This window comes from Dendropsophus ebraccatus, chromosome 9, assembly GCF_027789765.1.
Source record: "Dendropsophus ebraccatus isolate aDenEbr1 chromosome 9, aDenEbr1.pat, whole genome shotgun sequence".
Classification (NCBI taxonomy): domain Eukaryota; kingdom Metazoa; phylum Chordata; class Amphibia; order Anura; family Hylidae; genus Dendropsophus; species Dendropsophus ebraccatus.
In genome coordinates, this window is record NC_091462.1 from 86265434 (window position 1) to 86280412 (window position 14979).

The following is a 14979-nucleotide window of genomic DNA, read 5'->3' on the forward strand; positions in this document are numbered from 1 at the left end:
GAACTTAAAAATGTCTCCGCATCTTCGGCGCAACAGAGATTTATGTAGAGGCGGACTGCCTCTACAAAAAAAAACCTTGCGCTCCAGTGCTCACGGCCGAAAACCTACGGCAGCTGAGGGCTGGAGTAGGTTTTCGGCGTAACTTTAAGAGCGCCCCCCGTTCCTCTACCTTCACACATCCTCGGCGTACCCGGTGGAAAGTGCCGATTTGCAAATATTTTATTCGCAAAATGCCCATTTTGCGATCAAAAAATTAGCAAATCGGCACTTTCCGACGAAAATCAGAGATACGCCAGATGACACATGTCCCCCATAGACTTTTGGCCTCTTTCACATGTGCACGCTCTGTGACAGCAGGCGGCTCACAGATGACACGTGAAGGAGGCCCTAAAGTGCACAGGATGCCTGTGAGGAAATCGGGCAGCAAAAGTATATTATGCTGGGCCAACACAGAGAAGATAAAACCTAACAAGGTTTACACTAAAATCCTTTCTGGGCTGCATTGTAGCCTTGACTAGAAATCTTTTCATGGCTGAACTGAAAGTAATTATCAGTTCTGTATTTCCTATTGCAGCTGTCACAGACATACGCCCCGAGCTGACCTGTAATGAAATAGACATGAAAGCTACTTTTCATAAGTGTCAGTTGAAGAGTTTGAATTTCAATGCCGATACTGTTGCTCTAGAGGACACCAGCTGCTTTACATTGTATCAAGATCCGAGCACAAACACATTTACTATAAGAGCGCCCCTTCAAGCAGGAAGATGTGGACTTCAAATAACTGTAGGTGTTAATATTTTTGGCTTTTTTTGTATGAAATTACAAATGTGCCAAATTACCCTCATAAAGACTGTCCTAGCTCATGAGTCTTTGTCTGATTTGTATATGCATTGGTGCTAGCGATTTTACTCCTTTCTGGATTTGTGATAATATTAAAGGGGTACTCCGGCGCTGATAAAAAATACACTCAATCAATCAATCAATCAATCAATCAATCAATCATAAACATAGTTTTCCCACTTGCTATCCCTCCTGAGCCTGTCTCCATTTGAATTTCCCGCTGTTTGCAGGTCCCTGAAGCTCCAGTTAGTGTCTTCATTTTCTCTTTTCTTCCTGGTTTGGGGTTTCCTGTGATGTCTAACTGACTCTGTAAAACTGTTACATGGCTTACATCTTGCTCAATCCAATCAGAGCTGAGCAACCTGAGTCATCTGACAAAGAGAGGCTGGCTTAACAGGGCTTAGACCCGCCTCTCTCTTGATGATGTCATTGTCACAATATAGCTTCCACAGAGCAGCCTGGGGTCAACAGTCAATAGGTAAGAATGAGTTTACTTTACTTTCTGGTGGGGGATTGAGGGGGGAAAAGATCGGGAAGGGGGCAAATAGGTGATTGAAGCATATTACAAAGTTATATAACTTTGTAACCTGTTTCAATAACTGGGAAAAAGCTTTTCGCTGGCGTACCCCTTTAAGTTATACTTCTCCCTCCCTTGGCAGTGCCTGGGTCTCTACTGATCAGGTGTAGATATCTGTGCTCGTTGGATTTCCACCTCTTCGTAAACCCAGCAGGTGAATGGGGGTGGGGCCTAAATTAAGGCTGGAATACGAGTACGTTCTTAAATGTCCCCGTATGGTTGGAGGGTTTGGAGTAGGATGGTTAGGGTGTTTTTTTTTATTTTTACTTTTAAGGAATGCTTTTGGTTACATGTGGGTTAAAGGGGCTATCTGGAAAGCAGAAAAGGTTCTGACTGCTCTCTGGCGCTGCACTTACTTCCTGGCAGTCTCTGACTGTCTTAGGGGACAGGATCGAGTTGCAAACAATGTGTGCGGGTGAAACCATGCCCACACACAAAGCCCAATATATGGCCATTGTCAATGTAACATCGGTAACATCGGGCAGCTATTAAACATGCACAACATGCTCCTCTAATCTTGGAAGTTAACATCTGAGAGCCAGAGAAAGGGAGGAAGGTAAGACCTTTTGTGCTCTCCGGATAACACACTTGGGCTATGTTCACACACTGTTTAAGTGGATGGCCGCCATTTTATGGCAAATACTGTTATTTTAAAACATTGGTTGTTATTAAAGTGTTCATATCTATTTAGAACAATGGAACACATGCGATTTATAAAAACACCCTCAATCTGGCCCTGACATCTACTGGGTTAATCACAAGGGAAGATGAACTGGCTGTCACAATGTCTTGTGTGTACCCCCTGGACATGATGGTCAGTCTGGATATAGCTGTCAATCCAATACTGAGGTAATCCATTTATTCACACCTTGACCTTCATACCTTAGGTGTAGTCTGCATGGTGTGAGTGATTGTACATCCCAAAAGGAACCAGTCACATCCCTCACCCTTCAGAGTTCTATTTACGTCAATTGGTAAAGCCACTTTAAGCCTCTCTGGCAGCAGGTTATTAATGATGAATTATACCCAGCATCTCAAAATTCATTATGCCCCATCTTTATTGGGTACAGTTCTGGGTACAGTGTTATAGCCTCCTTATACCCCAATTGGGAAAAGACTTTTGTCAGATCTGTGTAGCCAGCTGTAGAAGCTTTAGGAAGATTTTTTAAAACCTGCCTGGCTTGGTTACATTAACAATTCGGTTTAGACAGTGATTTTATTGCTCTCCCCTCAGAGCTCCTCCATGGAGCAGAGCTCATTTCTCATTCCCTCCATTCTGGGGGATTGGCACCATTGCTGAGCTGTAGTACATAAGTTCCTCCCTTAGTTGTTGGTCAATAGTTTTGGTATTTTTTGGTTTCTAATATATTGTAGAATGTGGCTTATGTATTAACCTTTTCATGTCTACAGCTACACAAATATCAGTGTTGGTGGAAACGGACAGTTCACAGCATACATGGCTCTTTATAAAGACAGCAGTTATATGACTCCCTATGAGGGATCAGCAGTCATGCTCACAACGAAGTCTATGCTGTACATTGGAGTCTACGTTCGGGGAGGAGACACTTCCCAGTATGTATTAGTAATGAAGAACTGCTATGCAACGCCTACAAACAAATCAGACGTTGCCGTGAAGTATTACATCATAAAAGACAGGTACAGACTAATAGTCTCTCAGTTACTGGTTGGTTCAAGACAAGCAAATGACTACTTAAAGCGACTCCGTACCCATATTGTGCCCCCTTTACAAAATTCTTGAACCGTCAGATAGCTGCTTTTAGTCTAAGATCAGTCCAGGGGTCCATTCGGCAGGTGACACAGTTAGGGCCCTATTCCACAGTATGATTATCGTTCGAAAAATCGCTAGATTGTTCATAATTGAACGATAATTATTTCATGTTAATAGCAGAGAACGATTGAACGACCAATGAGAAAAATCGTTGGTCGCTTGAGAGTTTGGACCTATTTTTATCGTTGATAATTTGCAAATCGTTCGCGTGTAATAAGACGTTGTTCGGTCGTTCGCAGTAGCGACGAGCGCAGTAGCGACCGCAAGAATGATCATTAGTAATGATCATCGTTCCATGTAATTGGGTGAGTGATTTCAGCTCGTTCGACATAGCGGTCGTTTCAGATCGTATATCATTAATGGTTGATCGTTGAAAAATTCGCTTTGTGGAATAGTACCCTTATTGTAAAAAAAAAAAATACTTTTAATCTTGCAACCCTGTGTCAAATTGGCGTGGCCTAGAGTTTTTGTGTCCTAGGCATGCAACGCCTCTCTGTCCCTCCTACCTCCCCTCTTCACCATTAGGAATGCCCCAGGCAGGATTTCTCTACATCATCACTTGTTTGAATACTGCACATATGCTGGATTGTTAAAGCACATGTGCAGTGTTCAGACAAGTGATGAATAGGAGAAATCCTGCCTGGGGCATTCCTAATTATGAGGAGGGCAGGGAGGAGGGACGGTGGGGTGTCGCAAGCCTAGGGCACAGACACTCTAGCCCATGGCAATTTGACACAGGGCTGCAAGTTTGAATGTTGTTGTTTTTTTTTAGGACAATAACTGCATCATCTGCCAAACAGAGCCCAGGACAGATCATGGATTAAGAGCAGCTATCCGACGATACAAGCGGTTTGCGGGGGGGGGGGGGGGGGGCAGATTTTGGGTACAGAGTCACTTTAAGGCTAAGTTCACACAATGTATGACAGCGGTCGGCTGCTGTCTGGGAAGTTCAACCAAGCCGGTACTGCAATACCACCTGGATGAACCAGGGTGTGCCTGCATTTCAATTAGCCATTGCTGACAATGTAAAGTGCGGCCAGAGCTGCACAAAATTGTAAACAGAGCGTAAACACTCCAGCCGAAATTACATAGAAGACAGCGCAATGTACTTTTTCACTAAATAGCCACCGATGTTGACACCTGCAACAATGGCCGTTATTGATTTAAAAAATGAGTTGTGTGAACCCAACCTAATAGTGAACAGAGAGGTGTAACGTAAAGCTCCTGATCCCCAATACAAAATCTGGACCAGGGCCTTGACCTACCATGTGCTTTTTATTAGGGGGTTAGGGTGATCTCTGATTTTCCTCTCTAGTAGAAGCTTAACACTGCATAGTGTGTCGTGAAGTTACTTGAGAAGAAACAGTAGAGAGCGTGTTGGCTAATGTCTTTCCTCTACAGAATCCAAAGCCAAAAGACGCTGCACTTCCTCTACCCATGTGACTTCCTAAATACAGCGCATTTAAGGTGTGCTGTGAGTGGGTGAGGAGTGTGTATGTAGAGTTAAAGAGAGATAAGTGTAGAAAGAACTCTCATTGGTGTGCAGACCCATGTGATACATAAACAAACAAACTTACTACAGTTGTGCAAGGGTTAGGTATAATTATTTATAACAGCGACATCTTGTGGTAAAACTCTGGTACTACTTCATTACCACTGAACCTTAAAAGTACAGGCTTTTGGAAAGGTTGTAACTAACAGAAACACCCGTAGTGGGACACCACACTTACAGCATTCAAGTGCTTATTCAGTGCTTATCACTGCAGATGGCTTGATGAATGTTCATTAGGAAAGGTGGATCAGCTGGGGGTGTAGTCCCACCCCGAGAGCACCAAACCACCTCATTTGCATAGGAAATAAAGTACATATTAACCAAAAACTGAGCTGAAGATCAAGCTAAGACAATGATCTTAATCCTTAAAGAGGACCTGTCACCCCCCGTGCTGGGGTGACAGGCTCCTGACCCCCTGCTAGATTCCCCTATACTCACCTAATCGCGTCCTGATGCGGTCGGGTCACAGAGATTTCAGCTCCCGAAGCCCGGTGCGCGCGCACACAGCAGAGTCCGACGCTCATAGAGAATGAATGGGGAGTCCGATGCTCCGTCATTCTCTATGGGCATCGGACTCTCCTGTGAGCGCACGCGCCAGGCTTCGGGAGCTGAAATCTCCGTGACCTGACCGCACCAGGAAGCGGGACCCCCCCCGCAATTAGGTAAGTATAGGGGGCTGTAATGGGGGGTCAGGAGCCTGTCACCGCGGCACGGGGGGTGACAGGTATCCTTTAACACCCTGTACATGATGGGGACATAACAGCAGGGTAGACTTCTAACCTGCTGTTAGTTTCCATTCAAGATGTTGGCACTGTGAAAGTAAGGAAAGCAAGGAAAACTTGCTGTCATGTTTTCTGGAATTAGTTTATGCATATAAAACTCTTTTGGAATGGTGCACTGTGCTTCTAGGGGTCTCCTCCTTGATCAACCACATTTACTGTATATTACATCCACATCCAGGGAAGACCCAGAGTTTGCTAAGAAAACATTCCTCAACCATTATGAAGTGTTTATTGATAAAGATGAGCGAGTAGTACTCAAGTAGCTATTGGGGGTGACAGGCCCTAGGAGCATGCCAGCATTGCGAGAACAGCGTCTACAATCATTGGCTGGCTTACTCATGTGACCAAGGTGGGAGTACAAACAAATTTTTACTGCGTTTCTGGTCGTATGCTCGAACGAAAATGAGTATCGAATAGTGTAGTATTCCAGTTAATAGCTACTTGATCGAGTACTACTCGCTCATCTCTATTTATTGATATGCAGCTTCTGCTAAATTCTGATCCAGTGCAACAGAAATTAGGTTTCTCTGACCAGTCAATATTTTTCCACTGCTGAGGGATACATTTTTTGCATTCTTTTGCCTCTGGCATTTTACTTTTTTGTTTCCCTAGGCAGGTTATTTAGTTAGTTAGTTATTAGATACGTTGGAGCTCCAGTTTTATATTTGGCTGCATCTGCTTACTAATAAATAGTTTTTTTCTTTAGAATAAGTCTTCACATTCTCCTCTGACCTCTATTGTCGATAAGTTGTTTCCATCCACAGGATCCCTTTTCACCTAATGTTGTCCCTCACAGCACCAAACACTTACTGCTTTGGACTACTCTCACCACCCCAGAAACCCCACGATATTTGCAGTTTTTGAACTACTGGCCCCAGCTAGTCTAGCACTGATGGTCAGCCCTCATTTGAAGTTGCTCAGATCACTGGATTTTCCCATTCTAATGTTGATTGTCCCAGATACTGATTAGTGCTTACTTCATTTTATGCTGCACTCCAAGGGTCTAATTTTCATACAAGGAAGCTCCAGTTGTGAGAGGGCAAATAGCTCTAATAAAGTGACCAGTTGGTGTATGGCAAAGGTTATACTGGTAGGGGTAGGGGTTGTCAGCCACCACAACCATTATGTGCTGGGTGCCAAAACAGGGCACCATGATGGGTGACCTGTTTTAGTTTGGTAATTAGGTCCCTACTCTTAAACCACATAGACTTTTGCAGGTATCGACTATATTAGTGTAACTGGTGTTTGTATTATATTTCCCTTTAGTTGTCCTAATAAGCAGGACACAACCATTAGCGTACTGGAAAATGCCATCTCGAGACAAGGCCGAATGTCACTGCAAGTGTTTAAGTTTGTTGGCAACTATAGCTCTGTCTACATTCACTGTGCTATTAGTCTGTGTGACGTCACTGCTGGATCATGCTCCCCTGTAAGTATAAACTGTGCATTAATCTGCATCAGTTTGTTTCTTAGCACAGTGTGCATTTTACATGATTTTACAATGTACAATCCCCATATAATGACATTATATTTCATCATTGCAGCCATGTTCTGGAATTGGGTCCCGAAGTGCAGCAGTTGAGCAAAGTTATCAGCTAAAAGTGGGTCCAATAATTAATCAAGGTGAGAATCCTAACTGTGATGATATATGTCAGGATTATTTTTAGTTCTAGCTAACAATAGCACAATACACTACTACTAGTGATGAACGAACATTCTTGTCCGAGCTTGGTACTCGATCGAGTATTAAGGTACTCGATGGCACTCGTTACTCGGACCAGCATCTGGCAATACTCAAGAAAATCTTATCATCCGTTTCCTGTAAGTTTGGGCACTATTTCTCAGCCAATAAACATGCAAGAGACTCTTTGGTACATTCTGCGATCACGTGGGACCCATACATGTCGATAGCAGCGATTGGTTGGCCAGATCAGATGACCCTGCCATATAAAAATCGGCGCCGGCAGTGCTCACTTCAGACGCATGCTGTGAGAGATCAGGAAAAGAGCTGCTGCTGGTCAGGGAGAGTGTCAGTGTAGGATTTAATGTTCCAGTAGGCAGGGTATATACTAGCAATATAAACAAACAGCCCTTTTCAGGGCTTCAAAGCGTTTTTTTATAGTGTTATTACAGACTGCTGGCTTGGAGTTGCAGTGCTGCTACCACGATTTCACCAGCACACTGTGGTGACCAGCTGCTGGCAGAAAGGGGACATTAGGTGTTGCACACAGACCCCTAAGAAGTGCTCAGTACTCTTTTGGGGCTGGTGGTGCTGCTATATTACACTCTATTGCTGGGATTTGTAGTATATCCTGCATAGAACTTCATTGCTGATTGGAAGGGGGTGTCAGAGTGTGTATAGTTCACGCCAATACCAGATTGAACCGTCCAGCCCCACTAAACTAGTGGGCACTACACTGTATTGCTGGGATTTGTAGTACATCCTGCATACAACTTCACTGCTGATTTTGAAGGGGGTGTCAGAGTGTGTATAGTTCACGCCAATACCAGATTGTACCGTCCAGCCCCCCTAAACTGGTGGGCACTACACTGTATTTCTGGGATTTGTAGTACATCCTGCATAGAACTTTACTGCTGATTGGAAGGGGGTGTCAGAGTGTGTATAGTTCACCCCAATACCAGATTGTACCGTCCAGCCCCCCTAAACTGGTGGGCACTACACTGTATTGCTGAGATTTCTACTACATCCTGTATACAACTTTACTGCTGATTGGAAGGGGGTGTCAGAGTGTGTATAGTTCACGACAATACCATATTGTACCGTCCAGCCCCCCCTGAACTAGTGGGCACTACACTGTATTGCTGAAATTTCTACTACATCCTGCATACAACTTCACTGCTGATTTTGACAGGGGTGTCAGAGTGTGTATAGTTCACACCAATCCCAGATTGTACCGTCCAGCCCCCCCTAAACTAGTGGGCACTACACTGTATTGCTGAGATTTCTACTACATCCTGCCTCCCGCCCTACACGCACCGCTTCACCTCCACTATGCTCCACACCCTCCAGCAAGGTGTCCAAGCGCAGCGTTCAACTGTCCCTGCAGCAACTGTCCCTTGCCTCCATGTTGGCTACTGGTGGGCCTTAACTGGCATCCATGTTGACTACTGCTGGGCCTTTACTGGCATCCATGTTGACTACTGGTGTGCCTGCCCTTGCCTCCTTGTTGCTGGGCCTTAACTGGCATCCATGTTGACTACTACTGGGCCTTTACTGACATCCATGCTGACTACTGGTGTGTCTGCCCTTGCCTCCTTTTAGCTGGGCCTTAACTGGCATCCATGTTGACTACTGCTGGGCCTTAACTGGCATCCATGTTGACTACTGCTGGGCCTTTACTGGCATCCATGTTGACTACTGGTGTGCCTGCCCTTGCCTCATTTTTGCTGGGCCTTAACTGGCATCCATGTTGACTGCTGTTGTGCCTGCCCTTGCCTCCTTTTTGCTGGGCCTTAACTGGCATCCATGTTGACTATTGCTGGGCCTTTACTGGCATCCATGTTGACTACTGCTGGGCCTTTACTGGCATCCATGTTGATTACTGGTGTGCCTGCCCTTGCCTCGTTGGCTACTGCTGGGCCTTAACTAGCATCCCGGGTTCGTGTGTAATTAGCAGTGAGCTTGGTTGTGTGTGACAAGGGGCGTAACCTGGTGGCGGCTCTGCAACTCGGCAGCCTCACACATGTATCATGCCTGGCCCAAGTCTTCAACCTAGTGTTGCTGCGCTTCCTTAAAACTTATCCCAATGTGGCTGACTTGTTCACCAAGGTGCACTGCATCTGTGCACATTTCCGCAAGTCAACCAATTAAACTAACCCCAACTGCTACAGTCAAATTCTAAGTCAAATTCAAACTCAAAACAACGGTGGGGGGAGAAGTGGGGAGTCACATGATGCAGGGAATGTTACCCCAACTGTTAGAGGCAAATTCATAGTCAAATTCAATTTACCTTCCTTGTCTTGTCCATTTCGAACCATATTATCTGTGGATGTCATCTTATTTTAGGGGTGCCCTCTGCCATCCTTTCACCAATACCTTCTATCCTTCCTTGGATGTTTTAGTAGCCTTTTTGAAGGCGGGATTGAACGGGCCTTTTAACAGTACTGTCTACCTTCCTTGGATGTTGTAGCCTTTTCGAAGGCAGGATTGACCAGGTCTTTTTAATAGACACTTGCCCTCTCTTAGAGACTCTTTAAAGGATTGAAAGTATATTCATTCGTTCAAATCGAATTCCGGGACCTCTTAAGAAGGCTGTGTTGTTATTCTTCGTCCCTGTCTCCAAAGATATACCTCTCACGCACAACTGCATGTGGGTGTGAGGCTAAATCTAGCCATAATTATATTGTCCATCTTGGTCTGGGTCTGTGGTGTCAGGTTTTTGGGTGGTCCATATGCTACCAGTGTTTGAATGGTTCCATGTGTCCTCACCGCCATGCTGTGTCAGGCCTAATTTTTGGGAGGCTTACTTGCTACCTCACTTTTAATGGTTCTCTGTGTTCTCACTGCCATGCTCTGACGTCAAACTACGTCTGTGGAGGAGAAGGACTGGTTGCCGGGGGCCTTCCGATCACGCCCCCGCCAACCAGCCAGCTGTTTTATTTTATTTTTTTTTTACTCTTACTCTACTGTGTCAGGCCTAATTTTTTTGAGGTTCCACGCCTGCCTCATCTAAAGGCCGGTAATGGCCACTTTATGTTTTTTTATTTTCTAACCTTCAATTTAAATTTTTTAATTAAATCGACTTCAATTCAAGTGCAATTTTGCAGGGCTGTCTGGTCATCTATTGTATCTCCAAGATACACGCCACTGTTCAAAGGAACAGATAGTGATAATGGTGGATCCTAATTTAGCATCCTTGTGTTGTCCATTTCGTACCAGAAAATCTGTGGATGTCAACTTGTGGGTGTTCTCTGCCGGTGAGAGCCTCGAAAGGACTGAGACCTGCTGTGCACCGGAGCATGGTGCGAATACCATCCAGCGTCTGCTTGTCCGTTACACTGTGGTGACTTTCTTTTTCTTTTTGTTTGTTATGTGAAAGACTTTATTTGTATCATTTTTTGAGTACAAGATTTATATATAAAAAAACAATTTTGCAACTTTAAGTTGGATTACAGTTCCATTATTGCGATTATTCACGTTCTCTGCCGTTCTTTCATTTTTTAGCTCGGGGCCTCTTAAGAAGACTGTATTGTTATTCTTCGTCCCTACCTCCAAAGAGATGCCTCTCACGCACAACTGCATGAGGGTGTGAGGCTAAATCTAGCCATAATCCGGCTAGATTATGCATCTTCTACCTTCCTTGGATGTTTTAGCCGTTTTGAAGGCAGGATTGACCAGGCCTTTTACCAGTAGCTTCTTTCCTTCCTTGGATGTTGTAGTAGCCTTTTTGAAGGCGGGATTGACCAGGCCTTTTACCAGTACCGTCTACCTTCCTTGGATGTTGTAGCCTTTTTAAAGGCAGGATTGACCAGGTCTTTTTAATACACAGGCTACCGCACTTGCCCTCTCTTAGAGACTCTTTAAAGGATTGAAAGTGTATTCGTTCAAATTCCGGGGCCTCTTAAGAAGACTGTATTCTGTAGACTGTAGACTGTGTCCTCACTGCCATGCTCTGACGTCACACTATGTCTGCGGAGGAGCCGGACTGGTTGCCGAGGGCCCGCTGATCGTGCCCCCGCCAACCAGCCAGCTGTTTTATTTTTTATTTTTTTTTGGTCTAGCCGTGGCTGGGGCCTCACCACCCCCGGTCGAGAGGCATCAAATGTACCCTTGATGGTGAATGGTGACTGACAGCTGGCCTAGCCAGTTAGCTGTCAGCACCTGGGTTCATGTCCACTACATATCCCAGCCCCTGGACTCACTCCAATTTTTGGGTGGGCTCACTTGCTTCCTCACTCACTTGTAATGGTTCTCTGTGTGTTCAATACCCTGCTGAGTCTGGCCTAATTTTGGGGAGGCTCAGTTGCTTCCTCACTCACTTGTAATGGTTCTCTGTGTGTTCATTGCCATGCTGTGTCTGGCCTAATTTTTGGGAGGCTCACTTGCTTCCTCAGTCACTTGTAATGGTTCTCTTTGTGTTTAATGCCATGCTAGGTCTGGTATAATTTTGGGGAGGCTGACTGGCTACCTTGTTCACTCTGTCCTCACCGCCATGCTGTGTCAGGCTGAATTTTTGGCTGGTTCATGATATGCTACCTCTGTTTTAATGGTTCCCTGTGTTCTCACTGCCATGCTGTGTCAGGCTGAGTTTTTGTGTGGTCCATATGCCTACCTCTGTTTTAACCAGGCTGTTGCACAGAATTAGGCATAATGGTGCCATTAGGCAGCCTCAGAGGCATGCTTACATGCCGCCCCTGCTGTTTCCTGTCCATTTCCGTTGTGTTTCCATCAGTTTCTGAGGTTGACAGGTTTTCACACGACCTTCCCTCTACCTGAGTCCCCTGCAAAAATGCTCGAGTCTCCCAATGGGGTTCGTTACTCGAAACGAGCACTCGAGTATCGGGAGATATTGGTTTCGAGTAACGAGCACCCAAGCATTTTAGTACTCGCTCATCACTAACTACTACAAAACCGCAAATAGGGGTGCATGAAATTTTATGAAACCAAACATGGTAGAAACCAACAAGAGGATTTTTTTTCCTGTTGACATTGCAGAATGCCTTGTATTGTAATGGGTACAGTACCTGTCATTATGTTGCCTCATTTGATCAGTGTGCACAAGCCCTATTCTATCCAATAAGGCTCATGCATGGAACTGACTCAACGTGATCTATGGATACCTGAACTTTCAGCGGCAGAATCAACTACATACTGATTGGGTGAGGCAACATCATGACATATACCCTTTAATCATACCATTTAAAGGGGTTCTCCAGCACTGATAAAAAAAAAACAATCAATCAATCATAAACATAATTTTTACATTTACCATCCCTATGGAGTCTGCCTCCGTTTGAATTTCCCGCTGTTTGCAGGTCCCTGTTACACCCCACAATGTAATCATGTCCCCTTGCGATACCCACACAGTAATACGGCCTGTTTTTTTCCCCCCTTACATAGTAAAAATGCCTCCTTTTATTCCCAGATACATAAAAAATGACCTCCTTGTTGTGCCCCACACAAGATAGGCCCTCTTTGTGCCCATTTGTGCCCCCATACTTGTTCCCCAGTTGTGCTCCCAAACAATAGTTAAACCCCTTTTCTGTGTCCCCACACAGTAATTAGGCGCCATTCTCATATTAATTGTGCCTCCTTTGCATTAACCTATTCAGGACCAGGGCTGTGACCGTACGTCCATTTTTTGCGGTGCATTCCCACTCATGGACATTTGGTTACATTATTAGATAAAATGGGCACAGAAGCAAAATGAACAGCTGGGCACTTGCTGCAACTGCCGGGAATAGAGCTACAATCATATTCTGGCAGTTAACCCTATAGATTCTAAGGTCAGTAGCTATGATAACCGTAGGCCTTTAGTGTCATAGCTACGAAAGCTAAGCTCTAAGGCTGTGCAGAGCAGCACTGCAGTGTATTATACCTGTCATCAGGCAATCAGATAGTGAAGTCTCCAAGGTATGACATAAAAGTAAAATAATGTAAAAATGTAAAAAAAAAAAAAACATTAAATAAATATAAATACATAAAATGAAATACACACAATGGGGGAGATTTATCAAACTGGTATAAAGTAGAGCTGTCTCAGTTGCCCCTAGCAACCAATCAGATTCCACCTTTCATTTTCCAAAGAACCTGTGAGGAATGAAAAGTGGAATCAGGGCTGTACGGCCGATAATCGTTCCGTGTAATAAGGCCCTTAGAAACAGTGTTTACCAAGGGAAATTATTGGGAAAGGGGTGAGGCTGTTTGTCATATTGCAGCCACCTGGTCTGCTTCCAATAGAGATATGCCACTGCCAAACAAAGTGGTAAAGCATACTTACTATAAATACATAGCAGCTCAGCCAATTCTCTGAACCTCCCATAGGAACAAAGCTGCAGTGTATATATTTCCCCATATACATGTGAAGGAGGGTTTCTATAGATGCATATTTTGAAGCTAGCTATCACCTACTATATGCCATTAGTAATACTGGTGTCTTCTTATGTGACAGAGGGCCTTTAGATTCCCATTGGGCACCAGGGCCAAAGCTAATGGCTTTTAAGTCAGCATACCTTAAAGCGTAACTGTCATGTTTTTTTTTTATTGCAGAAATCAGTAGTATAAGCGATTTGTAATAGGTTTCATCAGCCAAAAAAGCCTCCTTCTGTACTCAAGAAGCAATCTCCCAGCCCCCCCCCCCCTGACTTCTTATCTGTGCATTATCAGTCAAACACGTCTTCATTACAGAGAAGCCAGTGAAGACTGGTTCTGCTCTCTCCATTGTAAGCCTATGAGGGGCCGAGGGAGATGAGGGGGCAGGAAGAGGTGACATGAAGGTCAGCTGTCTGTAGACTCTCTGGGCACCTAAAACGCTAAATTCAGGTGTCAGAAAGGTCAGTGCTTATCTATGAACTTACTGAGAGAAGATTGCAGGGTGTTGTGCTTTGCAGAAATCCTCCGTGCTCAGTCACTCCTAACAGCCCCTCCCCTCTCCATAGCCACATAATGGAGACAGAAATCCTGCTTCATCTGATGTGAGGGGGGAGGCTGGGAGATTGCTTTTTCAGTACAGAAGGAAACTCTTTTAGTACATAAAACCTATTACAGAGTTTCTTAAAATCGCTTGTACTGTTGATATTTAATGTTTTCAGAAAAATTACCCTGAAATGACAGTTACGCTTTAACCCTTAGACGACCCAGGGCGTATAGTTACGCCATGGAAGTCTGTCCCCAGACGACCTAGGGCGTAACTGTACGCCCTGGGTGTTTCTCCCGCTATGAAGCGTGCTCCGGAGCGGAGCGCGCTTCATAGCAGGTGGGGGCCGGCTGCAATCAGCAGCCGGGACCTCACCGGTAATGACACGCTGCAGCGATCGCGCTGCCGCGTGTCATTAACCCCTTAAACGCCGCGATCGCAGCGCGACCGCGGCGTTTAAGTGTAAGTGACAGGGGGAGTCCCCTGTCACTTACCGATCGGGACCCCCGCAGTGTGACTGCGGGGGTCCCGATCGGTAAAACGGGCCGCCGGAGGTCTCTCACCTGCCTCCGTGCGGTCCGATCGGCGATCTGCTACACTGAGCCTGCACAGGCAGGCTCAATGAGCAGAGCGCCGATAACACTGATCAATGCTATGCCTATGGCATAGCATTCATCAGTGTAAAAATCAAAGTAGTGTATGTAAAAGTCCCCCAAAGGGACTTCAAATGTGTAAAAAAAAAAAAGTTAAAAACACTATTACACTACCCCAAAACCCCTCCCCCAATAAAAGTTGAAATCACCCCCCTTTCCCATTATATAAATAAAACGTATAAAAATAAA

The 14979-nt window shown here is 44.9% G+C and overlaps 1 protein-coding gene across 1 annotated transcript in view; it reads left to right on the forward strand.

Moving 5' to 3' along the window:
* Window positions 1-14979, forward strand: part of LOC138801808 (uromodulin-like) — a 93912-nt gene that overhangs the window by 45159 nt on the left and 33774 nt on the right. Inside the window, exons 11-15 of the mRNA XM_069984906.1 lie at window positions 575-783; window positions 2109-2266; window positions 2828-3073; window positions 6807-6969; window positions 7085-7163. Of these exons, the coding sequence (XP_069841007.1) occupies window positions 575-783; window positions 2109-2266; window positions 2828-3073; window positions 6807-6969; window positions 7085-7163 (855 nt within the window). The remainder of the gene's footprint in view (window positions 1-574; window positions 784-2108; window positions 2267-2827; window positions 3074-6806; window positions 6970-7084; window positions 7164-14979) is intronic.